The following is a 24414-nucleotide window of genomic DNA, read 5'->3' as shown; positions in this document are numbered from 1 at the left end:
CATCTGATGCAGATCAGCAGCAGACACCTATTTATACCTACTAAGGAGCTAGACCAGTACCAGCAGGGTTTTTTTCTCTTGGGAACAGTGTCCTGTGTCTAGTCCCGAAGCAGAGCCTGTTTCTGTGGCTGCAGGGCAGTGGAGAGCTTCCAGTTTCCACAGCTGTGCTCCAGTTAGGGCATTCCCCCACCTCGCCCGGGGCGCAGTGGTGCACCCTCCACCCCTTTCCCCGTGCCGGTCCCCCAGCATCAGCCACAGCTCAGCTCCTCCCGTGGCTCCCCAGGCTCATCCCTGCCACACAGCCGGCAGAGGACCCGCATCCTCCACCCAGGCTTCCCCACGGGGCTGGGGCATGGGGCTCCATGGCTGGGAAAAGGGCTCTGGAACCCTTGTTCCACTGCTCCCCCATCACTGTGGCGGTGCAATCAGCACATGTTTTAAAAAGCCCCGCTCCCCCCACACATGGAGGCCTCCCAGAATCCTGCACTGGTGCTCTGCCAGTGCTGGGGTGGTCCTGAGCTGCCCTTCCCCAGATACAACTACTTCAGCTTTTAGGAAGGTGTGTGCGATGCCCTGGGAGCTGATGGTGCAGAAATGCTGCTGTGCAGAGAAAGCCAGAAAGTGTCTGAAACTGGGGGCCGAGCGCTCAGAAACGGAGCAAAACCCGACCACAAACTTTTCTGTTTTCTGTAGGAAAGGAATAACCATCGTGCAAACAGCCTTGCACCTTTGTTTCATTTGTAGTCTAACTTTAAAAAAAAATATCTTAGACAAATATTGATTCAGAAATGCCATCACAGTGCCCCACAGATACTATAGTGTCCTTCAGGTTCCCATTCTCTTCTGCAGATTGGATTCCTCATTAGATGCCATCTCCTGTGATGCCCCAGGTCTAACGACGGAGAACCATGGATGTGTCCCAAAAGTGGGCTCAGCGGAAACTTTTCAGGTCATGGAGAGAATGTGTGACTCATTGCCAGCAGATGTATGGCAGACTGCATCCCTCAGAGTGCATGAAATTAGTTGCAATTAATGAGAAGTCCCCTCTGATGTGAGCAGCAAAAGGGCTCAGGCCACAGCAAGGGAGGATGGAGAAGACAGATGAGATGACCCCACTCACATCAAGCACCGTACCCCAGCCCAGCCCCATTCCTCCCCAGGCTGCAGGAGGTGAAAATGTGGGTGCAGAAACCCATTTCTTCCTGGTTTATGGTGCAGGGGGACACAGGACTCACGGTGACAACTCCCAGCGTGGTGGGTGGTTAAGCCATGACCGTGCCAATACGGCACAGCTGCAGCTGCAGGGTTTGATCCTGCACCGGCAGCACCGCAGATGCCACGGGGGCTGCAGGGGTAATGTTTAACCTCTACAACCAAGGGCTGCAGCCTGGCCTTAACCACTGCGCAGGGCAGGGTGCTGCAGTGTCTGCAGGGGCCACTTTACCTCTTCCCACGCCAGGGCTGCCCATCACTGTTGACTCTTCCCCTTTGGCAGGTCCAGCTGAGCTGCAAATACACTCAGGGAAACATCTGGGCACAGTTCAAATGTCTCTAGGCATGGGTGCTGAGCGAGGAGGTCACAGAGCATCCTAGGAAAGGTAGGGACCATTTTAAAGCCAGCTAGGAGGGATATTTTTGAAAGGCCATGTCAGGCCAAGCCTTTTGCATCTCCCTCACTGCAGTTTTGCTAGAAAAACCTTTCCAGTAGAAAATCACTGGGTTGATTAATATTTTTCCTACAGTTCAATTTAATTTGCAGCTTCTGCAATTTCAAGCTTCCAGTGTTTTGTTTTGCTTTGCTTTGCTTTGCTTTGGGGGCTCTTGGGACAACCTGGAGGGTGGTGGGACCGGGCCTCTGCTCAGTTCAGGGAGACAGGACTGCCTCATGCAGTTCTTCTGGAAATAAATACAATTTCATTGGCAACTTCTCCAGCATCAGCTTCTCTCCCTGGGAAGAGGTGGGTACACCCCGGCTGGCTCTCACTGTGCCTGCAGACGCAGTGGTGAGCCCTGGGGCTTTGCTCTGCAGCAGTGCCAGGCGTCTTGGTGCGCAGGATCTGGCGATGAGCTGGGTACAGGCACAGGCTGGCTGCCGAGCATCCACCAGAGCCTGGTCCCGCAGCACCCATCACCCATATTGCCTTACATCTCACTACCATCCCTCCCTGGCCCATAATAACGCCACCTTTTTTTTTTTTTTTTTGTAATACTTAATTAGCATAATTGCACTAAGCTCAGAGTGTTTGTTCTCAGCCTAGACTCGGCTTGCCATTTTCTGCTGTTCCAGGTCTGAAGAAGGCTTTGTTTCCATGAAACCTCTCTTGCATTTTCCAGCTATACCAGTTGGTCAGGTAACAGTTATTACGTCTCCTACAGATCTTTCTTCCTCTGCCAGGATCGCTGCTGAGTGTGTGAGTTCCCTCTGGGGATAGCGTCCGCCGCGAGATCCCAGGACGCCACCTCGGCATGGCTCCCGCTCGGGCAGTGAGCTCGGAAGGGCAGGAGGGTACCTGAAACCTTTTGGCTCCAGCGGTGCGGCAGAGCGGGCCACGGCAGTGCCCTGGGACCTCGCCACGCCTGGTCCCCCAGCGCCTCCACCAGCAGAGTCGCTCAGGTTGGCCAAGACAGGGGTTCGCTTCCCAGGTCTGCACCCGCTGGGAGCCCATCCCAAGGTGCGCAGGGTGAGGGTGAGGGGTCAGCGAGTCCTGGTGCTGTGCCGGGCTGTGGCTGCTCGGCTGAATTAAGCTTGGAAAGGAAAAAATGTGTGGAGAAGGCTCTGTGTGCTGTGCAACTGCTCCAGTCATGCTGGCTGCGGTCCTGGCCCCAGTTAGGGGATGCTGATGGGGATGCAGGACCAGGTGGAAGGACAAAGACTGATCATCTGTGCTTGCTAAGGGAGAGAATGTGTATTTTCCAGCTGACAACACCTCTGACCTAACCCTAAATTTGAGAAGAATTTTTATAGAGTCTCAAATTCTCTGTGAAGAGCGGCTGGGTGTTGTGGCAGCCCGAGTGCTAATGTCCACACTAGAAATAAGTCGGTCACCACCTGCCCCAACCCCCTGCACTTTGCTCCAGGTTTATAGCATTTTCTGTCCCTTACAAGCTCACTACACAGGGACAGGGGTGTGCTGCGAACAGCGCACGGGGTGGCTCAGGTTTGAAACCATGGATGCTGCGATTCCTCTGGATACCTTGGGAGCATGGACAAGGAACTGGTACAGCCACCAGGAGCACCCTGTGGGGGCTGAGCCTCAGCGTCTCCTGCAGCACAGCCAGGCAGAAGACCCGATTTGGTGTGAATTCTCCCCAAGTCTCCCCTCCAGCCCTGCTCTGGGGATGAGCTGGCACATCACCAGCTGCCTGTGCTCAACCAGCTGCAGTCTGGGGGGCTGTGATGTAGAAAATGATAGAACTAGTGGGGAAGCACAAGCTGTTTGGCCTGAAAGATGGATTCATCCCATGCTCTCCTGAAACACTGCTGGAATTAAGCCTTGACATGAGGCTGCTCAGTTCCCACAGCTCCAGTGCCTGTGATGGGGCAGCTGGTGAGAGAGCCGGTGCGTGGCTGAGCAAGCTCCAAAGGCTTTTCCAGAGCCAGAGGAGGAGGAGGAGGGGTACAGGGAGCTGGCAGATACTTCTCTGCACTGAGACCCAAGCCTTGCTGCATGGGAGGCTGGTGCATCCTGAAGCCTGGCAAGGGCTGCAGTGCGTGGGAGAGGAGGAGGATGACACGTGCACAGGGCCAGGGGGTCTCAGCAGAGCTGGTGGAGCACTATAAAGCAGCCTGAGGGGCTGGAAGGGATAAACCCAAAGCAAATCTGATCCCAGGGCATGCTGCTGGCCTGAGTGCTGCCACAGGGACATTGCAGGGTGACAGGAAAGGACCAGGGCATCTTCCCCGCCAGGCTGTGGACCAGTACTTGCCCCTGGCCAGTGCTCCCACAGTGACGAGCCCACGCAGTGCTCTGCCCGGGAGATCGTCCTTTAATACACGTGCAGCCGCACGGGTGCACCTCAGGCTGCACCCGCCGGAGGTCAGGGGAGTGGGAGGACCAGCAGCCATCTCCAGGGCCTCTCTGCAGTGGTGGGAGGGGAGGGATGGCCAGTGGCCCCTTGGAGACAGCATGGCCCGTGCAGGTGATACCGGGGAGCTGCTGTGCCGGGGCCGTGCGGGAGCAGGGCTGATGGCAGTGCTGAAAGAAGGAAGCTCAGATCTCCTTCCCAGACAGTTGTCTGTGTGTTTCAGCTCAGTGGTGAATTCAGGCTAAGGGCACAAAAAAGCACGGAGGGGCAGCGAGGGAAAGGGAGGCAGCGGGGTGGTGAGGCTCCTCTTCCCGATGCTCCTGCAGGAAGGAAAGAGCAGAGCAGTGGGCAGAAGAGGAGTTTTCAGGCTGCTTTCAGCAGCCCAGAGCTGGTGCCAGCGATGCCCATGCTGTGCAGGATGAGTGTGGCGTGGGCAGCAGACGCCGGAGCACCAGGAAGGGCAAGCTGGGAGAGGAGGAGAACCGCCGGCAGCGGCTCCATGGCAGGGCCGTGCGGGACTGGCACCCATCCCAAGTGTGGGGTGTGAGATGGGGCATGTGGAGCCTTTTTCTCGAACAAGTGGGGGCGGTTTCTGCATCTGCCCAGCCACAAGCACAGCCCAGGGATTCTACAGGGAGCAGGGGGCATTGCAGGGGAAGGAGGACCCGTCCCCTACCTCTCACTGGCCCGTGGGGGACTTGGCAGCATCAAACATCTTCTTTCGCCCCTCCATCCCAGACATGGCCTCCACATTCTTGCGCCAGTCACCAACTTCCACAGGGCGCTCCTGCCAGGAGGGACGGGGATGGGGGTCACAATGGCTGTGTGACGGGGTGGTCAGCAGCCCCGTGCTGTCCCACCCCACTGCCCAGAGCCCTTGGTCCCCACACACAAGCAGCACAGGGAGGGCAGCTGCACCCTCCCCCTCGGGGCCAACTCTGCCGTGCGTCCCATGGAGCTGGCTGGGAAAATGGCAAACAGTGGTCTGATCTCCACAGGGAGGTCTGGATTCATGTGGATACCCCCACAAAGCCAGGTTACGTTGCATTATTGCACTAGAAAATCCCAGAAAATTTCTTCAGGAGGAAGAAACCAGCACATGGAACTTACTGTGGATTTACACCAGCACACGGGGGCAAATGTAAGCCAAAACACTTTCTGCAGAGACCTCCCAGCCCACATAAAACCCACCTCCACCTTCCCCAAGCTTTTGGAGTGGACTGGGATTGCTGGTGTGACAGTGAGAGCCTGGCAGCCTCTTCCAGAACAGAAAGGGGAGATGATGGCAGCTCTGCAAGCATGCCCAGGTGTCTGCTCTGCCAACCCACAAACATTCATAGATTACAAACTATGCCCCAAAATCATCTCACGACATCTAAAATAAATCCAGATCCATTCACCACCTGGCGCTAGGGACTGTAAGCAGAGTTTTCCATCCAAAGGACTGAAAATGTGCTATACTAGCAACAGGGGGTGGGGGGGGAGAAAAAATAATTGAAAATTGAAATTCTCATCCCATCTGCTGAGCTGGGACCGAAGGCTAAAACCCCTTTGGGGGGAGCCCCTAGGAAAGCAGCGCACTCTTGCCATTGGGGTGCCTGCACACCCCAGGCAGGTCTGGGCATCACTCTCCATCTCTCCTATGGAGACTTTCCCCTCTCATTTCTCTACAAAGCTGGTGTGAACTGGGCTGTTTATCTCAGGCCGAGCGTGCTTGCTGGGCTTGCTCTGCCTTATCTAATCTGGGTCTGAGAGTTTCCTGGGTGTTTTCTGGGTGTGATTGCACCAAATAGGAGCAATTCTGGTTCCCTGGAAGACGAAAGACCAAACTCTCTGCAAGTGCAGCTTGATGGACATGACAAGGGGAGCCTGAGCTGAATGACCCCACATGGTCTTGGAGGGAAGAGCACCATGGACGCAGCTCTAAATCTCACTTGTTATTGTCCACCAGTTACCTGGCCCAGTCAAACTGCTCCCACGTGGTCCCACAACATCCCGCAATGGGCAGTGCCTCACAAGGACTGCCCCATGGCTGAGCACAACCCACTCAGGCTTCATGGGGGACCCTGGAGAAGGGCAAGGGCATCCCTAGGAGATGTCTCCATCTCTGGCCTCTAGAAGAATCACTCACCTTCTCTGTGTCCTCCTTCTTGACAGACTTCAGGTTGGCTCTCAGATCCATGGACACCTTGTGCTTGGAGCCCAGCAGAGCCCTCAGCATGGCATCGGCAGAGACGCGGACTCGCCGCAGCGGGGGTCGCTTGAACTTTCCCCGGAGATCAAGCACTTTGATTTTCAGATCTTTAATCTGCAGGTTGAGGAAAGGAGGAGGAGGAGTGGAAGGCCACCACATGGCTGCCTTGCACAAAAAGCTCCTGTGTGAAGCAGGAGTCTCCGCTGACACCGAGCCTCAGAGGGATCTGCGCCCCTCCTGCATCCATGAGGACCACCTTCACCAGGCTGTCCACCTGAGCACAGAGCTGCTGCCATCGCCCTGTCCCAGCCTGCTCAGATGGCAGCTGCACCACAAGAAGGAGCTCTCAGACCCACGAAGTGTGACCGGGAGGTTCCCTGCAGACCCAGTGGACAGTGTGAGTTCCCTGAGGCAGGGACGAACCTTGTGCTGAGGGACGCCTTGCAGAGCACATACCAACCCTTAGATAACCCTGGTGCATGTCCCACATCCAAGCTCAGCCCAGTCTGTCACAGACCCCCACCAAGGCCCAAGCTACCATCTGGGAGGGAGTCAGCAGAGGAGCAGGCAGCCCACCCTGCCTCCTACCTCCCGAGTGTTATGGTTGCATTTCGCTTCAATGTCGTATCTCTCCTCATCCACGATTTCAACCTTCTCATGCAGCTCCCTGCACAGGTCCTGGGGGCCAAGCACAGCAGGAGAGCAGTGAGCAACGCCCCTCCATGCTTCCAAGGAGCTCGCTCCACCCTCAGACCTGAGAAATACCTGGAGCTGGCTCAAGGAAAGCCCACTGGTGTGCAGCGGTGTGATCCGCTCAGACAGGTATCTTTCCTTCTCTGACTGCTTGTCCACGATCTCCTGGTCCCACTCCTCCTTTGCTTTTGCCAGCATCAAACTCTACAAGCACAAGTAAATGGCAGAAGCGTGAACAGACAAGCTCCTCTGGTCCCCCCGAGCCTCCTCACACATCTGTAGGATGGGACAGTCCTGTCTGCCTCCCAAACCCCCTCCCTGCAGTAGCTGTCCTCCCAAAATCACCCTGCTCCTGCAACACACATCAAAAAATCCCTACACCTTTTGTGTGGTGACCCTGAAGGCAGGGGAACAGCGTGACTGGAGGTACCACACGGCTGCGGTGGTCCCTGTGGATGCTGATGCCAGCACTTTCTTTGCATCGGTTTGCTCTGCTGTGGCAGTAAATAAATGATTTTCCCAAGCTCCCTGGGGAGCTCCCAGGCTTGTGCTGCAGAGCTGCTGGTGCACAAACATGAGGTCTGTGGCTTTAGCGCTGAAGGCGTCGAAGTCTCTCCCCACCTCAGCAAAGTGGAGGTGAGGGGAGGTTTTGTTTGATGCATGGACCACAAAGCCCACATGAGTGAGGATTTTTGAGAACGCAGGAGGTGGCAACAGGAGCTGCTCCCCAAGGCCCATACTTCTGCTGTTCCTCATCGCTGTCCCACCGACCACGCACTACAACCCTGGCTCCTTTTCCCCAGCAAGACAAACCCCAGGGAGTTTCCAACCCTCAGGACTCACCTTCAACAGGAGTTTGCGTGAGGCTGTGATCTTGGATTTTCTCTAGGAGAAAGGGGAGGGGAAAAAAACCAAAAAACCTTTGAAAACAAACACACAGCAAATGCAGAGCAGCATCGAGATCGCTCCTGAAAGGAAAGACACTTACCTCCCTGCAGGCAGACGTGCATTCAGGAGGGAGCAATAAGGGACAAGAGAAGAGACAGGGCATCAGTGAAATCATGAGTCACAAAGAGGTGATAGCCAAGAAAAGCACCTTGTGTGATTGCAGCTGATCTCCTTATTTCTGCGTCTAATAGGTGCCACCTGCGAGTGAGCCAGGTCTGAGACCACAGCACTCGTTGGAAATGCAGTGGGTGCGCAGGGCCACTCCCAGAAAGCCAAAATGCCACTCAGGTGTGGCACGTGAGCCACCACGGTGCCCATCGTGCCAGCCCCACATCGCTCCCCTTGCTTGGGCCACAGCACCCTCACACAGGCACCCCCCCCACGGCCAGGATGCTTGGACCCTGCTCAGGGCTGCAGGGCTGCGGCAGCTCCGTGTTGGTGCTTGATGAGAGCTTTGCAGGGCTGTTTCTCCCTTCTGTTCACACTGGGGAATCTGTTACATTGATACAACGGGCTAGGAAGAGCCTCACAGCAGCGTGGTGCTGCCTACCTCAGATCCCTGTTTTGGGATCTAGGAAAGCTCCGAGATTTGAACTGGAACATCGGAACAGCTAACAACTTTTATTTAAAGCTAGTTTTTGCAAGGGGAATGGCACAGAGGCCTTGAGCACGGGCTGGTATCCCAGCTGAACCCCTCCAAAACCCAACAAACTCAGCTGGCACAAGCAGCCCAGCAGCCAGGCAAGGATTTAGTGAAATCCAAGGGAAACTCAAGCTACTTACGGTTCTGGCATTGCAGCGACGTGCTGTTAACCTGGGGGGAAAAAAAAAAAAAAGGGTTGGGGCGTGGGGAAGAAGCTGAAACAAAGGAGCAAATCCTCCCGAACCCAGACAGCGCAGAAGGGATGCTCCGATGCTCCCAAGGTCTGGTGCTGCCCCGTGCTGACGGTGCAGGGAAGCAGCTCGCAGCCTCCCCACCCCGCCGGCATCACCCAGGCGAAGCCCCATTCCGGGCAGGCTCCAACCTGCCTCCAGCCCCGCAGGACCGGCCTCTGCTCGGGGGCTTCCCAACCCCGAGCTGCCGCCCCACCGGCTGCAGCGCCCCCAGCTCGGGGCAGGGCACGGGGGCGAGCGTGGCTGGGAGGCTCAGGGGCAAGGGGGTTCCTCAGGGACCCCCACACCACGTCGGCTCGGGGAGTCCCGTCCCACAGCTGCCCGCGAGCAGCCGCAGAGGTGATGGAGCCAAAAGCCAGCTTGGCAGTGTCGGAGCAAGAGGCAACACGCCACGGCCAAGCGGCTGAGTGCATTCCTTCAGCAGCCGTGTCCCTGGTGAAATACTCACGGTTTCATATTTTAAATTTGCTTGGTAACCCTATGCCCTGGCAGCTGCTTCAAAATGCCCTGCCTTGCTAACTTCCCCGGCACTGCCGCTAACACTTCCCCCTCTTGCCAAGAAACCAGAGCACCGTGTAACCCTGAGTAATAGAAAAATGTGTGGGAAAATGCCAATCAATATTTTTTTCTCTTTCCAACCAGGAGTAACAAGCTGATGCCATATTTCAGAAACAAACAGCATTTTCCAGCAGTGGGTTTAGTCCTTTTCCTTAGAACTGAAAAAACAAAGCTGGAATTTCTTGCCTTGATCTCTTTGCATCCCCCTGAATTTGGAAACTGTTTTAAACCCCAAAGCCTCCTGCTGGGGGAAAGAAAAAGGACCAATTCTGCTTTCAAACAGCTGCTCCCAGCCATGCCTGGAGCCTGTGCCAAGCAAATTTCAGCGCACCTCCCAGCTCCATCCACTTGTCCCTGTCCCATCCCCATGCCCCCTGCTATTTTGGAGTTTCTGGGGGAAATGCCATAAAATCCCAGCAGGAATCACCTCCCTCAGAGCCTGCCAGATCCCTGGATTTACAAGGAAAAATCCCAGGAACAGGAATCTTTTCCTCCTCAAGGCCACATCAGTTGGATGCAGCCAGAGCCACTGGTTTCACGCCTTTCTGGAGGTTCCCAGAGGACGTGCAGGGAAGGCAGCTCCTCTTGCCTGACACTGATATGCTGAGCAGGTCAGGTCCCAGCTGCTGCCCCCAAGTTTATTTGAGGGGAGGCAGAAAAGCCTTTGGCTCCCTGGAGGTGAGCAAGGGCTGGGCAAAGCCCCTCGGTCTCCAACACTCCCTGTTGCAGCAAAGCCTGGCGTCCCTAGAAGGTGGGACCCACACTGCACCTCAGGCTGATGACCTCTACCAAGGTCAGTCAATTCTTAGGGCCAAATAGCTCTAAACTGGCTTCCTGGAGGACAGCTGGGACTCAGCTGTCCCAGCAAGGCATCCCCAGCAATCTCCTGCCCGGATTTTTGGGCTCCAGCTGGATCTGGAGCATCCACAAGAGACTTCGCTCTCTGATGGGCACTGGAGGATCTGGACAAGATAATTCTGCACTGTTTGCATGCCCCCAGCCATGAAAAGCTTACAAAGCTTATAAACCACTAGATTACAGAAATCCTTAAAAGAAATAACCCATAAATCAAAACACGGTCAATCCTGACATCCTCCCCCATCCCAGGGGACTGGAGACGTACCACAAACGTGCCCAGCCAACATGATGCCATACATCCTGCTTGCACCCTTGATCCTCACCTCCTCGGTCACACGAGCGACTGCGAGCAGTCAGGCTAGGACACACGGGCAATGCTGCCCAAAACAGTCCTGGTTTTGCCAGTTTTCAGAAAAAACAAGCAAATCTCGAAAGCCCGGCTGGGTATTTTAACGGTATTTCTCCCCACTGCGGTCTCCCCAAGCCTCCCTCTGAGAGCAGAGAATATGTCTGAGCAGCTTCAGACAGGGGGAGAAATCCAAAGTTATGTGTCAGGGGCTCCTCTGCCACGCCGCCACGTGCAAGTCCCGGTGGTCCCATGGTGGCACCCATGTCCCCCAGCACACCCCGGGAGTCACGGGTGGGGGGATGCCTGGGGCAGCGCCTTACCTGGGGGCTGTGCAGGGGAGGTGATGCCTGGCCTCTGGAGAGCCGCGCACTGCCGGGGCCGGCGGCGAAGGGGGAGTATTAAACTGCAGCCTGCCTGCAAGTGGTCAGTAAAAATAGCACAAATCCCCTCTTGTGTGCACACGCTTGCTGTGAGCCCCGGTGCCCCGTGATGTGCTGCACACACCTGGGGCACCGTCTCGAACATGGGGCAACAGCCACGCATCGCCCTTGCACGTCTTTGCACCCGTGCTTTAGTGCCCCCGTGACCCCCACGCAATTTGGTGAATTCCTGGGCTGTTTGCACATGAATCACCCCCGCCTGGCCAGCCTCGCTGCCCGACGCCTTACTCACACGCGTGTGAGCACACAGGCGTGCTGGGTCAGGCTGCCGCGGTGCAGCAGCAATGCTCCTGCAGACGGGGCACATCCTTCCTGGCGCGTCTGCCTCGCTCCTCTCGGATGTAACAGCATCAGAGATGCTGGAAAAGCCCGGAGTCTGCAAGAAGGCAGAAACCACGATCTGAAACATGGCAGTGCTTTTTCTTTGCAGAAAATCTCCTGATTTTTTTTCTTTATTCTTTTTTTCTTTCAGGAAGCCTCCGAAGGGGAGGGGGGGGGGAGCCGCCCGGGGAGCTGGTGCAGTGCTGACCCCCGTGCACGTTGGAGCACACGCGCTCTGCAACGCCGCAAGCCCAGAGTGATGTCCCCCCAGGAGCACTGGCTGAGGCGCCACCCTGAAGCCACCAGAGCTGCCAGAGCAGGAGGGCAAATCCCCCCCTGGCCAGGACAGGGCATGTTGCTGAGGGGTGGTGGGGTAAAGCAGCAAAGGGGGGGTTATGGCTGGGACCAAGGATGGGGCAGTCCCTGCTTTGGGGAGCAGAACCACCCAGACTTGCTCGGCACAGTGCAGCAGGCTGGGATGCTCGAGCAGCTTTCAGCCCCTCACAAGTCCTGATGTTTCCGCTATGAAATTCCTAAAAAGCAGCAAAAAAGCTGCTGTCTTACCCCCCTGTACCCCGCAAAGCCCCTCGCCCAGTGTCCCTGCAGAGAGAGCCTTTGCATGGCAGGGGACCGCAGGGGCAGGCGACACCTGTTCCCTGGGATATTTTTGGGGGCAAGTTTAGGAGCAAACAATTCCCAGCGTGCAGCCCAGCAGGGACAATGCCCGGTATTTTAATCCTGAGGCTATTATGGTCGTGGAGGGACGCACAGCTGCATGCGCGGGGCAGCTCCCGTGATGGGAGCAGACAGCCCCCCTGTCCTGCAGGGCAGGGGGTGCATGGCCGCCTTCCCGGCTCCTTCCCCCCTGCCTGGACACCAAGGGGGGAGCTGTGCCCTGGGGGGGTCCAGTAGCCCTCAAGCTGGTTCGAGGTCGGTGTCGGTGACAGTGGCAATGGCAGTCCCCTCTTTGTTTGACCAGCACTAGTCAAGTCCCAGCAAGCACAAGAGAAACCCCACCATGCCCACCCTCCGCGGGGGCCCCTCCAAGGACCCTTCCCCTTCCCCAGCTCCAAGCACCAGTGCGTGGGTCTGCTCCCAGCCGCCGAGGAGGAGGATTTATACCAGCCCCTTTAGACCTTTATAAGGCAAAAGCCCCAGTGGGGCCGTGCCTCCAGCATCTTTCCTCCCGGCTGCCTTGGGATTGTTTTCCGAGCACAGAGGAGCCAAAATTAGCCCGTGACAAAGGCGCTGCATTCCCCAGAGCTGTGCCCCGGCACCCAACCAGCTCCCGCTGCCCGGGGTCAGGGGCTGCTTTGGATGCCATTTGCTCCAGTCTCTGGTTTCATCCCCTGCTGGGACCTGGAGTGAGGAGGAGGAAAAGGCAGGGGAGGGGTGGGGTAGTGGGACCCCTTGATTCGGGGCTTCAGCACTGCATTCAGCAGGAGGGACTGGATGGAGCCCAGGATCTCCCCATCCCTTCTCTCCAGCTGGCACAATAAGGACATTTTGGGTCCTTTCCCCTGTCTCGCAAACCACAATGAGCTGCCTTAAGGTGAGGGGCTGTTTGATTAGGTACCACCTGAGGTTGTGGGTTGTGGGTTTTGGGCAGCCCTCTGAGCTGCTGGAGGGTAGGAAGGAGACAGGCTGGAAATCTATGGGGCAGACCAGTTCTGAGGCCAAACTCAAAGCAAAATAATATCCCCGCCCACTCCTGGGAGCCACTGATTCAAGTGAAGGTTCCCCACGAGCTGCTGCCGAGGGGATGGATCCAACAGACAGTTTCCAGAGATCTGTATGGGGAGGCCATACCCACCCAGGATCGAGTCCCCAGGGACAGCCCACTTGTCCCTAAACATCCCAGTGGTCCTTCAGGTCACCTGTGTTCGGTCTCTTACACAAGCTTGCATGTGTTCAGATGGACACGGGCGGTTCCTCTCTCTCCCCAGAGTCCCTGGAGGTTGTTGGCACTTCCTTACCGTTGGGCATCAGCCCCACAAGCGTGGCAGGGGCTACCATGGCGGCCTGCTGGCTTCAGGGGAACTGCACTGGGGCTGCAGTGCTCCCTGGCTCCTTAAGCTGTTGGGCCTCCAAATTCCAAGGTATCTGACCCCTGTGAGTGGTTTGGTTGTGAAATAGAACAAGGTCTTAAAAAAAAAAAAAAAAGATTAGTCAGGATGAGTTTGGTACAATGCTCTGGGTGATGCTCTGTTTGTGTTGAGAAAGGAATGTACTCTGAATAATTAGAAAAGACCTGAAGGAGATGAGACCATCAAGTCAGGAAATCATTGAACAAAGAAAATTGAAAGGTCTACTCCACCTAGATCCGACTGTTGTGCATGGAATGAATATAGGTGTCAAAATCTACTGAATATGTATGTAAAGATGTTGTAACCTCTCACGAAAACTGTATAAAATACCTGACTTTTCACTGAAAACTTTGGAGCTAGTTTGTCCAATGCAAACCTGCTAGCTCCCCAACGCTGCACAAAATAAATACCTTTGCTGCTTAAAGACAAAATTCATCTCTGAGCAGTTACTCTGTGCCGTTTTGGCATCAGTTGCCCCACGTGAAGGCTGTTTCCCTGAAGCAGCAGACTCACAGCACTGCTGGAGGGATCCCTTTCCCTCCTCACGGCCCTGGAGCCATTGCACCCATCCTGTCCTTGCCCTCCTCCAGGCACCATCCTCATTTCATCAACCCTGATGGCATTCACAATGACAATGGGCTTCCCAGGGCATCCAGGACAGACTTAGAAACAACAGCTGAGCCTCTGTTGTCCTTGGGACCTCACCCTCCAACCACGTCCATCCCACCCCTTAGCTGCTGTGCTCAGAGCCAGCCCCACATGCCAGGGCAGACAGCAGTAGCCCACCAGCTGCCTCATGTTTCTCACCAGGCTGGGACAGAGGATGCCCCACCAACTCACCATGGAGTGGGAGGTTTTTCCTCTGTGGAACAGCTCAGAGACACGGTGACATTGAGGTCACCTCTTACAAGCATGGTGACCGCAGGGCTGCAGGACCACAGCGTCATGTTGCAATGAAGTCGTGAGGGTCCATGTGACTGACCTGACAAGTGCTCCCTGCCCGGGTGTTTCTCCTGCAGATCATCCAGCAGCTCCCTCCACTCATGAGCTGCCAGAAGGAATCCAGCTAGTCCCAGCTGCTCTGTGGATTTGTGACAGCAGACGGTGACAGCCTCCTGGGGACGCTCTCCAAGGGTCTGTGCTGTTTGTAGCCCTGTTTGTTTGGTTTGGGTTTTTTTTCCCCTCAGCCTGCTGCCTCTGTGGGTCCTACCCAAGGCGGGTGATGCCCTGAGGCTTTGGAGCTGCGGCCAGCAGTGCAGGAGGGAAGTGGACCAGAATTCGGATGATCACCACAGCGTCACCTGGGAAACAGTGAGACCCCAGGCCAGACCCCAAACATGCCCCACGGGGCTGAGACACCTCTCCCAGCTCAGTCTCTGCCCCACTGATCTTCACCCCATTGCATCAGCCCCACTGGGACACTCACATTTCCCACTGCCTGATGGGGAGAGGCTCATCCATTCGGGATCTGCTGCTCCAGGTCCTGGGCTCCCAGGGCAAGCACAGCTCCTGCAGCTGCAGAGCCCTGTCTTCTCCAGCCATGGCCACCTGCCCTGTGGACCCCTCCCTGGCTGGCTGGACCCCATCCCGCGCACGGTGCAGCTGGGGACGGTGCCTGTGTTCAGCCTCTTCATCCATGGGCACGAGACTCGCTCTTCCCACTTTGCCTGGCTGCAGGCAGTAAATCCGTGCAGAAGCAGCTGTGGGACAGGATCCAAAATCAGGACAATTTTCACAAAATGAGAGAAATAGCTTTCCATTTCTAGAAATGCTGTGGGACAAGTTGTTGTTCTCAACTTGAATGCTTCGGGGAGACTTGAAATGCTTGCAGAAGGTGCCAGAGCTGAGGAGGGGTCTCAAAGCCAACAGTTCTTCACGAACAGCACATGCTCCCTGCCTCGTGCCACTGGCACACAGCAAAGTCTTTATTAAATAAGGAGGAATTACCTACTTTGGGACAGTGGAAAGATGTTATTAAAATGGAGCTGAGCCACCCACTGAACACTTTGAGCTTCCCGTGGTTTTGCCAAGCAACACATGAAACCTTCCCAGTGCCGATCCTGTCGACTCTTAGAAACAGGGGAAGGATATTAGCTGCTCTGCCCGTGCTAAGAGGCTGACACAGTTCAAGAGCGATGTCAGGCTGAAGATCCTAAAAAGCTGCCTGCTTTTCAGCCTAAGGCAAAATATTTCACAGGGGAAAAAAAGATCATTCCAAATAATCCAAAATTTCAGGCCCAGGCAGGGACCCTGACACACTTTTTAGACATTTTCAGGGTATTTCCAGGCCCTCCCACCTGTCTCCGAAACACCCGAAGCATCTCAGCATCCCCATTTCTGCAGGGCTGGGCTGAGCCAGCCCCATCACCAGGACCGCCTGGTGACTCCTGCTTGGGGACAGAGGGTGACAGAGGGCACTGGCATGTACTTGGCCCCGTACTGCCCTCTGCAGCTCCAGCACCGCCTGCCTGCTGATCCTGCTTCCCCGCGTGATGCCAGGTGGGGTGGTGAGCCCCTTCCCACCCACCAGCTCCCCCCACCCCAGCTCCACCAGTTGGTGCTGCTCACAACCATTCATCTCCGCCTCCGCCTCCCTGGGACACAACATGGGACACCGGGGGTGAGGCACCGACACACGTGCACCCCCTGCAATCCCTGCCTGGCCCCCCCTCAGCACCCCAAGCTCCACGGTACTGAGGGCAACATTTTGTCCTCCACTCAAACGCAAGAGGACGTTGCTGGTGATGCCCAAACCCACGGCGGTGGTGTGGGTGTCCCAGCCGCCTGCTCCCTCCCCCACAGCGTGGCTGTGCCACACAGCAGGGCACTGGGCAGCTCTCCAGGCTGGCACTGCCTGGGGCAGGTGCTGGGTTCCAAAAGGAAATCCAGTGATTTAGGTCTTATAATTAAGGATGATCAACAATGAAATAATTTTAGGAGCATCTGAAGGAAGCCAGACACTTGACTCAAAGCTTAAAAAAAGTACTGCTTGCTACAACTGTGATTTGTTTTTTTCTTTTCATTTTTATCTGAGGAAAACCCACCCACAAACTACACGGATGGTTGCAGAGGCGAGGCACTGCCAGCCCCTCCGCAGGGCATGCGATGGTGGAGGAGGCACCCACGGTCTCACTGGACAAAAAGCATTGGCACCATCCTGCTGCAACACCCCCTCTTCCAGCAGCATGACCCCCCTGCCTTTGGGGTGTCCAGCCAGCCCCAAACTGACCCCAGAGCCAGGGCTGGGGGCTGGGATTTTGTCAGGTGGAAAAAAGCACCCTGAAGCTCTCCCTGCCACCTCCCCTGCACCCAAGCTCACCCCCCCGGTGCTGCACGAAGGGTGCCAGGGCCAGCAGCCATGGGTGCTGGCAGAGCCCCTGGCCCCAGGGGTGGAGGCACAGGGCAGCCTGTGCAGAGGAGCATCCTCCAAGCAGCGCGGGGAGGGTCGATGGAGTGGGGGCACCTGGGGGCTGGGAGCAGCACAGCCGGATTTTCAGGCTCCTGCCTTTGAACTCAGGCAGCTCCGGGGCACCTCGCTCTGTTCTGGGGCTCTGCGCTCAGCCCCAGAGCTCGGTGTCCTTGGCACAGGGGTCCCCAGGGGCCAGCCTCTCCTCGCAGTGGGAGCCTGCATGCTGGGGGGCTGCAAGGCCACATGCCTACCAGCCCCCTGCCGTGCCTCAGTTTCCCCACCTCCAGGGACATCAGAAATGCTCCCCGTGGTCCTCTCCCTGCTCTTCGGGCTGGCTGGAACGCTCTGTGAGCTGCCCTGCATCCCTGACCGAGCCCTGCCAGACCCCCTGCAATGCTCCCAGGGCCCTTCTCCCCCTACCCGTGTGCTCCCCTGCACGCTCAGCTGCTCCCCAAGCCCCTGCCTGCAGGAGACTTTCCCTTGGGTAAAATCACCCCGTTCACCCAACCTCCCCCATCAACGCCAAGCCCCGTGTGGGCCAGCACCACAGTACCAGTGATGGGGGATGTGCTGGCCCCATCCCTGCTCTGCTGCCTGGACAAGTCTCTTGGCTGTTTATTTACTCTCCAGTCTCTGCCATGACCTTTTCCTCTGCATGAAAAATTCAGCCTTCACAGGCAGCGAGTGAAGACACCCTGCCGCCCGCCCTGCCGCCCGCCCACCCACCCACCGCTGGCTCGGTGTTCACCACTCAGCCCCTGCTCCCTGGATCAGGCTGCAAGTCTGGCACATTTGGGGGTCTGCACAGAAGAAACTCCCAAACCTGGGGGGACACACTCTGATGCAGGGGCTTGGGCTGCCTGTCAGTCTGTGGAGTGATGAGGAGCTCAGGACGGGGACAGAAAATCTTGGCTTTCCCCCTGCCCAGACCTGAAACACGGACACAGCGACTTGCCTTGCTCCTTTGGTCCTTTTCCCTCTATCAACTGCTGAAATTTCTCCCCAGCTCGCGGTTAGCCTCTCTGCTGCTTCGTCCATGGTGGGCATGTCCACAGCCAGGGCTGGCACTGGCACACACCCATCTTGACCATTTTCTTCCCCAGTTCCTTGCTAGCACTCAGAAAACAGAAAATACCTATTTACAGTGAGTGAGAGAGCAGAAAAGCTGAAAATGAGGAGTTGGGCTGCCCAAAACTGGCTCAAAATTTAGAATACTTTGGAAAACCCCTTGCACTGGGTGCCTCCCACCCCTGGGTGCTGCCCTGCCACAGCACAAGCCCAGAATGCTTCCAGGACCTTCAATGAGCCTCCCCGAATCCCCTGACTCTGGGAGCTGGGGATTTACAAGAAAGCCCAGGGTGGAGATCCCTGCCACAGAAATGCTGTGAGCACCAGCACTGCCGCCCGACCACTGACAACCCCATTCCCTTCCAAAATGTGTGCGAGGACGTGGTCTGGGGGCTGGCCCACCTCCCTGTGGGCAGTGGACCAGGTCACGCCACCCCCAAAGCCACTGTGTCCTGGTCCCTCCATCCCTGCCACATGCAGGCATGGTTCCGAGCTCCATCTGTGTGGGGTTTGGATCCAGCTCCATCTGTGGCCCCCCACCTTGTCTCTGCTCACAAGCGGGGGTGTTCTCAGCAAAGGAGGCTCCGAGGACTGGGAATGGCCAAGCAGGCTTCCTGGGGTGGAAAACCACCAAAACGCCTGTTCCCAGGCTGCTGGGAAAGAGCCAGCACCAGCCTGGCCCTGCACAGCGGGTGGGCTCCAGCCATGCCCCCGTTGCCCCCCGAAGCCACACCGGAGCTGCCCTGGCCCAGGGATGGGACCCGGTGGGCTGTGGGGAGCTGCGCTCCCCGATTCCCACGCAGCCGGGCGATCTCCGGGAGGAGCCGGGAGGAGCACCCGGAGGGCCGCGGGGCTGGGGCTCAGGCTCCGGCTTGCGGAGCACGGTGGCTCCAGGCGCTGGTGTCTGCGCTGCCTGTTGGGGCAGCCCCATCCCTTCCCTGCCTGCCGAGCCTGGCACTGCTGCTCCGGGTCGCCTGCCCACAAACCACCGTGGGAATCCCTGGGGACACGGGTGCAGCGGCGTGGGTGACCGGAGAGGCTCAGGGTGGCAGCGGGGGGCTGTGGAGCCTGGCTGTGGGATGCTGTCAGATTTAGGGGGATGCCAAGGACCAGCAAGGCTCTGTGCAGGATTTGTGCTCTCCCATACGCTGCAGTGTCCTACAAATCAAATCAACACCACGGTAACCAGCAGAAGGTCCTGTTTGGGGACACTTTTGTACAGGGAGTCAGGGTCCCCATTGCCGTCCCCAGTGTCCCCCATTAGCCCAAGGACAGCCCAGGGCAGGACAGTGTCCAGCAGCACGGGCATGTCACCACACCGTCCAGGTACGGTGCCTGGAGGGGTCCCTGCTGCAGCAGCAGCTCTCCAGCCCCTTCCCAATGTGGAGGCTCGGGGGGAGCCATGTCCCCAGCCATGTCCACCTGTCCCAGTGTCACTGGCATTCGGGCAGAGCTCACGGTCGCACTGCTTCCTTCAGGCTCAGCCCCATCCATCCCATCCCGTCCTGCAGGAGAGGCCCAGGGGTCCCCACCAACGCACCAAGGTCCTGGCCACGTCAGCTGAAAGATGGTGGGCCCCTAGGCAGGGGTGTCACCTCCCGCCATGTCCGGAGCCCCAGGTGGTGGCCTTGACTGTGTCCTTTGCCCCGTCACGCCAAGGGGATGTGGCCTGATGCCGCGGTTGTGCCAGCCCGGTGCCTGCGGTGCCTCTGTCCTGCCCCAGGATGGGGGGAGCCAGCGCCCGCACTGGCCTCCCTGGGGCCACTGTCCCTGTCCCTGCGCCGCAGACAGCGGTGGCCTCACTTGCCCGCAGGGATGCCGTTCTCCCCGGCGCCCACCGAGCCGAGGGCCATCTCCATTCTGCTCTTCGGGTGCTGCACATCCGCGGGCTGTCCCACCGGGGCTGCGTCAAACTGCACCACTGTGGAGAGAAGGTGCCTGTTACCCTCCTGGCCAGCGCGGGGTCATGGGGCAGGATCCACCCCCAAGGGGATCTGGGGAGCACAGCCAGCCGCGGTCCTCACCGCCATCCCATGTTGAAGGTGACAAACAGCCCCATATCCCTCGGGGCCACCCCGGAGGAGGGGTGTTAGCAGGTCCCTCTCCAGGGGCTCACCTCCAGGAGGTGAAGCAAAGGACAGAGTCCAGCCAGTGCAGGGGGATACGGGACCACCACCACCCTGCAGACCCAACCCCGTCCATGGCACCCCCTCTGTGGTTCCCATGGGGAAGCCAGACCACCCAGAGATGGGACCCAGTGGCTGGGGACCTCATCCTCCAGTGGGTCCTGCACCCTGGCCCGCGGCATGGCGGGGGTTCCCATACCTGCTCGGCAGCTGTGCCTGGCGCGGACGACCTGGATCGCCTGCTGGTTCTTGAAGCGGACGAGGCCCATGGTGATCTCGGCATTCCAGCCCGGGTCCTCCTGGGCGCAGCGGAAGTCAATCTCGTGGCTGTCATCCATCACCACCGTGAAGTAGATGTGCCGCTCCTTCCACTCCACGCACTCCACCGCCTTCATGTGGGCGAAGCTCAGCTCCTTGCGCCGTGAGCCCTTGGGCTCAAAGAGCTGCAGCCCCTTCTCTGTCAGCAGGCACCGCTTCTTCTTCCAGAGCTGCAGCAGCCCCCCACTCCGCTTCTCCAGCACCCCCTCTCTCAGCACCTTCTCGGGGGTCATAGCGGCTCCCCAGCCCCCCAGGATCCTCAGCACCTCACGTCGGCGCAGCCGGGCATCACCCACCGGGGGATTTTCAGCCCCTCCACGTCAGAGCCAAGCTCCCTGGGGCCAGGACCCCCGCGGCAGCCGTGCTGCCCCTGGGGGACTCACTGCCCTCCGCTCCCTGGCTCTCAGAGGGTGCGAGCGACGGGGTGCCCCATGCCGGCCACCAGCCCTGTGCCGGGGCTCTGCCGCCTGCCCTGCGCAGCGTGTGGGATCCCCGGCACCGCGCGCCCCAGGAGCTGTCGCTACATGCCCGGCCGCTCTCCCACTCGCATTCCTCCCCGCCTCGCCTGGCCCCTCCTGCCGTGCAGCACCCTTCACGCCCAGGCGAAGCCCGGCCAGGCCCGGTGCAGCCTTGTTTCATCCGCCAGGCACTTTAGGGGTGCCCGGGGGCAGGCGCTGCCCTGGGGCCTTCATGGGAACAGGCGGGCTGCGGGCAGGGGTCTGCACGGCGGCGGTGCCAGGGCAGGGCTTGGAGCCTCCTGCACAGCAGCCGGGTGCAGTGCCAGCTGCCAGGGGGTGCAGTGCCGGCTGGCACAGGGCTGTGGGGTGCAGCGTGACCCAGGGCACAGGGTCATGGGGTGCAGTGCCACCCAGGGTGGAGGGTTATGGGGTGCAGTGCCAGCAAGGGCAGGGGGCTGTGGGCACAGCACCAGCCAGGCAGGGGCTGCGGGGACCCCCGGGTGGGGACCTGGCAGGGGGGAGAAGCCTGGTGGCACCACACCAAGATGGCTGCGCAGGGCTGCACTGCAGTGGGGACAGCTCTTGACACCCGCCCCCCACCCAGCCCTGCACCCAAGGGTGCTGGCCCAGCGCTCAGAGCTCCCACCCCCTGTATCCCCCGGGACAGGGATTTGAAGCCCCCAGCCCACCCCACAGTGAGGACCAGCATCCCCCAACCTCGTGTGACTTGTGCATGGGGGGGATGCACCCCTGGAGCAGGGCTGGGGCAGCACCGCACAGCCCGGTCCTGCCTGAGCCCACCCTCCCCTGCAGCAGAACACCCGTCTCCTTTCCAGCCCGTCTCGTTCCCGGCCACCACAGCCTCCTCTGTTCCTGTGCCAGCGCCTGGCGCGGAGGGGCTCACCACGCCGTGCCGTGCCATGCCATGCCGTGCTGCCAGCTGGGACTTCTGGGGCCTTCGTGCTGCCTGTGGGCTGCCAAAGCAGGTGGTGGTCCGGGCCTGCTGGATGTGCCCCTGGGGATGCTGAGGGGACAGGTCCCTACGCCCAGCTGAGGGCTGGAAGGAGCACAAAGCCCCCCCGGGACGTGCCGGGGTCACTGTCTGGGGCTGGCAGCCCACAGGCTGGCCCGTGGCACCCACCTCCAAAGCACCCTGCTCGTGCCCCTGCAGACCCCAACCCCGCCGGTGCCCCACACCTGCAGCCCCTCCTGCCCCAGCGCCCCCCCAGCCCCTTCGTCCTGCCGGGGGCATCGCTTGCAGCCAGCATGGCCAGGGGGCAAGTCTGCAGCGCTGATGAGATGCACCTAATTATCCCTCATTAAGAGGGCGGGGCAGCAGCTGCTGGAGCCAGGAACTGGTTCGTGCTCCCCGGGGCACCCTCGCCACGCTGGCCGCGATCCCAGCCGTCCCAGGACACCCGGCTTGGGGGGCTGGTGGCCCTGGCTCCCCTCGCCACCCCCGCAGGCAAAGGCAGCGCAGGGCCAGGCACAGCTGGGGGGGGCAGAGCAGCCCCGGAGGTCACCCCGAGCACCCCAGCACTTTCGGAAGGAGCAGCGCAGATGTGTGGGTTCCCCCCACAAAGGAGCCTCCAAGGGTGTTTTCCCACACAGGGCAAATGCTCAGCTCCAGGGGTGCTGAGCCCTGGAAATCTGGGGGTGAGTGGTTTGGGGACTGTTGCTCCCATCGCTGCGATGGCGCGCTGGGATGTCCGTGGGCACTTTTGGGTCACCAGCCAACCCGATCTCATTCCTCGCCACCCTGGGGAGTGCCAAGGGCTGCCAAAGCCACCCCCCCCACACCCCCCCGCAAGGCCCCAGCCGCGCTGCCCGCTGCCTTTCCGGACTCCGGCCACCAAGAGAAGGCCATTTTCCCGTAGCTGTGGATGGAAAGGAGCTTTGACCAAGTCTCTGCTCCTTTCTCCCCGGGTTCCGTTCCCAGACCCCAAACCTGCCGGGTGCCCGGGAGGCCACTGCCGCAGCTCCTGCCCTCCGGCACACGCCGCAGGGCTCCCATGGTGGGCTGCAGCAGCACAGGGCTTTGCTCTGAGGGCTGCCCGACACCCCCCTGCCCCACAGAGCCCTGCTGGGGGCGCAGCAGGGGCTGCCGGGCCCAGCTGGGGACAGTCCTGCCTGGGGCTGGCTCGGCAGCCGATGGGGTGACATTCCCACAAAGCGCTGATGGCCGGGCTGGGGTCATGGCAGTGGCAGCCCCTGTCGCGAGGTTCCCCAGCACCACTGGCTGTGGGGCTCAGTGGGCTCCAGTCCGACCCCTTAGTGTGGCACCATCACCACCAGCCTGCAGGGTGCTCAGCCATGAGCCGACTGGCCGGTTCCTCTCTTTGGAGGTAGGTTTGGGTCCCACAGCCCCTTTTGCAAGGGCTGGCAGCCCCCCACGCTGGCAGCAGGCAGGGATGGGTGCTGCAGGGTGCAGTGCTGCTCTGCGCCTGGTGCAGGTGTCCGGCAGTCCACTGGCCGGCGCGGGGCCGTGCACGGGGAGCAGGAGCCAGCAGAGCATAGCAGATGGTCGCAGCTGTCTCGCTGCAGTTTGGGCAGGGGATGCCCCTAAAGCATCCCTAACTCCCCCCTGCTTTTCCTGAGCCTTGTCCCACTGCCTCCTCCAGCCCACCTCATGCCCAGCGTCTGGATATGCAGCCCCAGTGATGCCTGTCCCGGTCTCCCCCCACCGCCAGCCTCCGCTGACGCTGTGGCTGTTGGTCTCCGTCGCTCCCTAAGCCATTCTCAGGCGAGCAGTGCAACTCCAGCAGGCGTGCAGCAGCAGCTGCAAACCCTCAGGGCAAGGTCCCTGTCCCAGGATGCTGCCCATGCTGTCACCTGGGACCTGTGGGGCTGAAAGCTCCAGAAGGACCCACCAGCCTGGAGAGCACTGGACTCAGGGAGACCGAGCTTTGGTTTTCCATTACCTAGAGAAGGGTTGTGGAGGAGGGAGATGCAGCACTGCATGGCAAAAGGACAAAGACAACAAACACAGGTGCTACCAGGGAAACCCTGATGCACAGAAGGACAAAAACCTTCTTGGAGTGATTGGTGCAGCGCTGTGACAAGACCTGTAGTGGTGGGACCTCCATCCTTGGAGGGTTTCCAAATCTGGCTGGACACCAGAGGCTCCGACCCACCTGACCTTCGGAGCTAGCCCTGCCTTAAGCAGAGGCTGGACTTGAGACGTCTGCGGGGTCTGTCCTTCCACGACCCTGTGAAGCCCAAATCCAGCATTTTCTCCTGGCTTTTACCAGGACCTCTATGGGGTCCATCCCACTTGCAGTGTCAGTACCTCCCCTCTCTCTGACATGACCTCTGCAAATATGGGAAGAAAAGACCAAAGACAGACTTGTTCTAGCTTTTCTGACTCAACAGTGTTACTTGGGCACAATCCCTGCCTGTGGCACATCCAGTTGAAACGCGGCAGCAGCACAGCATCCACTGCACACTCACGGAGGAAGGGAGGACGCAGGCAGCTTCCTACCCCCGCGCCTCTGCCAAGCGAGGGAGCCAGGGCTCGGTCTCCACACCAAGGGTGGCACGTGAGCCCGCTGTGCTACAGCCCCCGACCACCGCCGCATCCCTCAGCCTGAGCCGTCTGCTCCACATGCCAAGTGTCACCTGCTATCACCTCACTGTACCCCAACCCACACCCCAGAGCAACGGGACC

At 59.1% G+C, this 24414-nt stretch overlaps 2 protein-coding genes across 2 annotated transcripts; both read right to left on the bottom strand.

The window, feature by feature from the left end:
- Positions 1 to 1539: 1539 nt before the first annotated feature.
- On the bottom strand, positions 1540 to 10913 carry TNNI1 (troponin I1, slow skeletal type). Its single transcript, XM_005447224.4, has 8 exons — positions 10841 to 10913; positions 8641 to 8675; positions 7757 to 7798; positions 6986 to 7117; positions 6809 to 6898; positions 6158 to 6334; positions 4703 to 4813; positions 1540 to 4346 (listed from the first exon to the last, which is right to left on the bottom strand). Exons 4-7 carry the CDS (start codon positions 7109 to 7111, stop codon positions 4706 to 4708), a joined length of 501 nt encoding a protein of 166 aa, XP_005447281.3. The 5' UTR covers positions 7112 to 7117; positions 7757 to 7798; positions 8641 to 8675; positions 10841 to 10913; the 3' UTR covers positions 1540 to 4346; positions 4703 to 4705.
- An 8127-nt stretch (positions 10914 to 19040) lies between these two features.
- PHLDA3 (pleckstrin homology like domain family A member 3) lies at positions 19041 to 20806 on the bottom strand. Its single transcript, XM_055728277.1, has 2 exons — positions 20171 to 20806; positions 19041 to 19766 (listed from the first exon to the last, which is right to left on the bottom strand). The coding sequence occupies exons 1-2, from the start codon at positions 20520 to 20522 to the stop codon at positions 19645 to 19647; spliced, it is 474 nt and encodes a 157-aa protein (XP_055584252.1). The 5' UTR covers positions 20523 to 20806; the 3' UTR covers positions 19041 to 19644.
- Positions 20807 to 24414: the final 3608 nt, after the last annotated feature.

The sequence above is a fragment of the Falco cherrug genome, chromosome 16 (genome assembly GCF_023634085.1).
Source record: "Falco cherrug isolate bFalChe1 chromosome 16, bFalChe1.pri, whole genome shotgun sequence".
Lineage (NCBI taxonomy): Eukaryota > Metazoa > Chordata > Aves > Falconiformes > Falconidae > Falco > Falco cherrug.
This window is presented reverse-complemented; position numbering and strand designations above follow the sequence as displayed.

Coding starts and splice junctions, on each gene's coding strand:
- TNNI1 (XM_005447224.4), bottom strand. CDS start 7,111: ATGCTGGCAAAAGCAAAGGAGGAGTGGGACCAGGAGATCGTGGACAAG. Junction 6,899..6,985: donor TTTCCTTGAGCCAGCTCCAG/GTATTTCTCAGG, acceptor CTTGGCCCCCAG/GACCTGTGCAGGGAGCTGCA. Junction 6,335..6,808: donor GCAACCATAACACTCGGGAG/GTAGGAGGCAGG, acceptor CTCAACCTGCAG/ATTAAAGATCTGAAAATCAA.
- PHLDA3 (XM_055728277.1), bottom strand. CDS start 20,522: ATGACCCCCGAGAAGGTGCTGAGAGAGGGGGTGCTGGAGAAGCGGAGT. Junction 19,767..20,170: donor CAGGCACAGCTGCCGAGCAG/GTATGGGAACCC, acceptor TTCTCTCCACAG/TGGTGCAGTTTGACGCAGCC.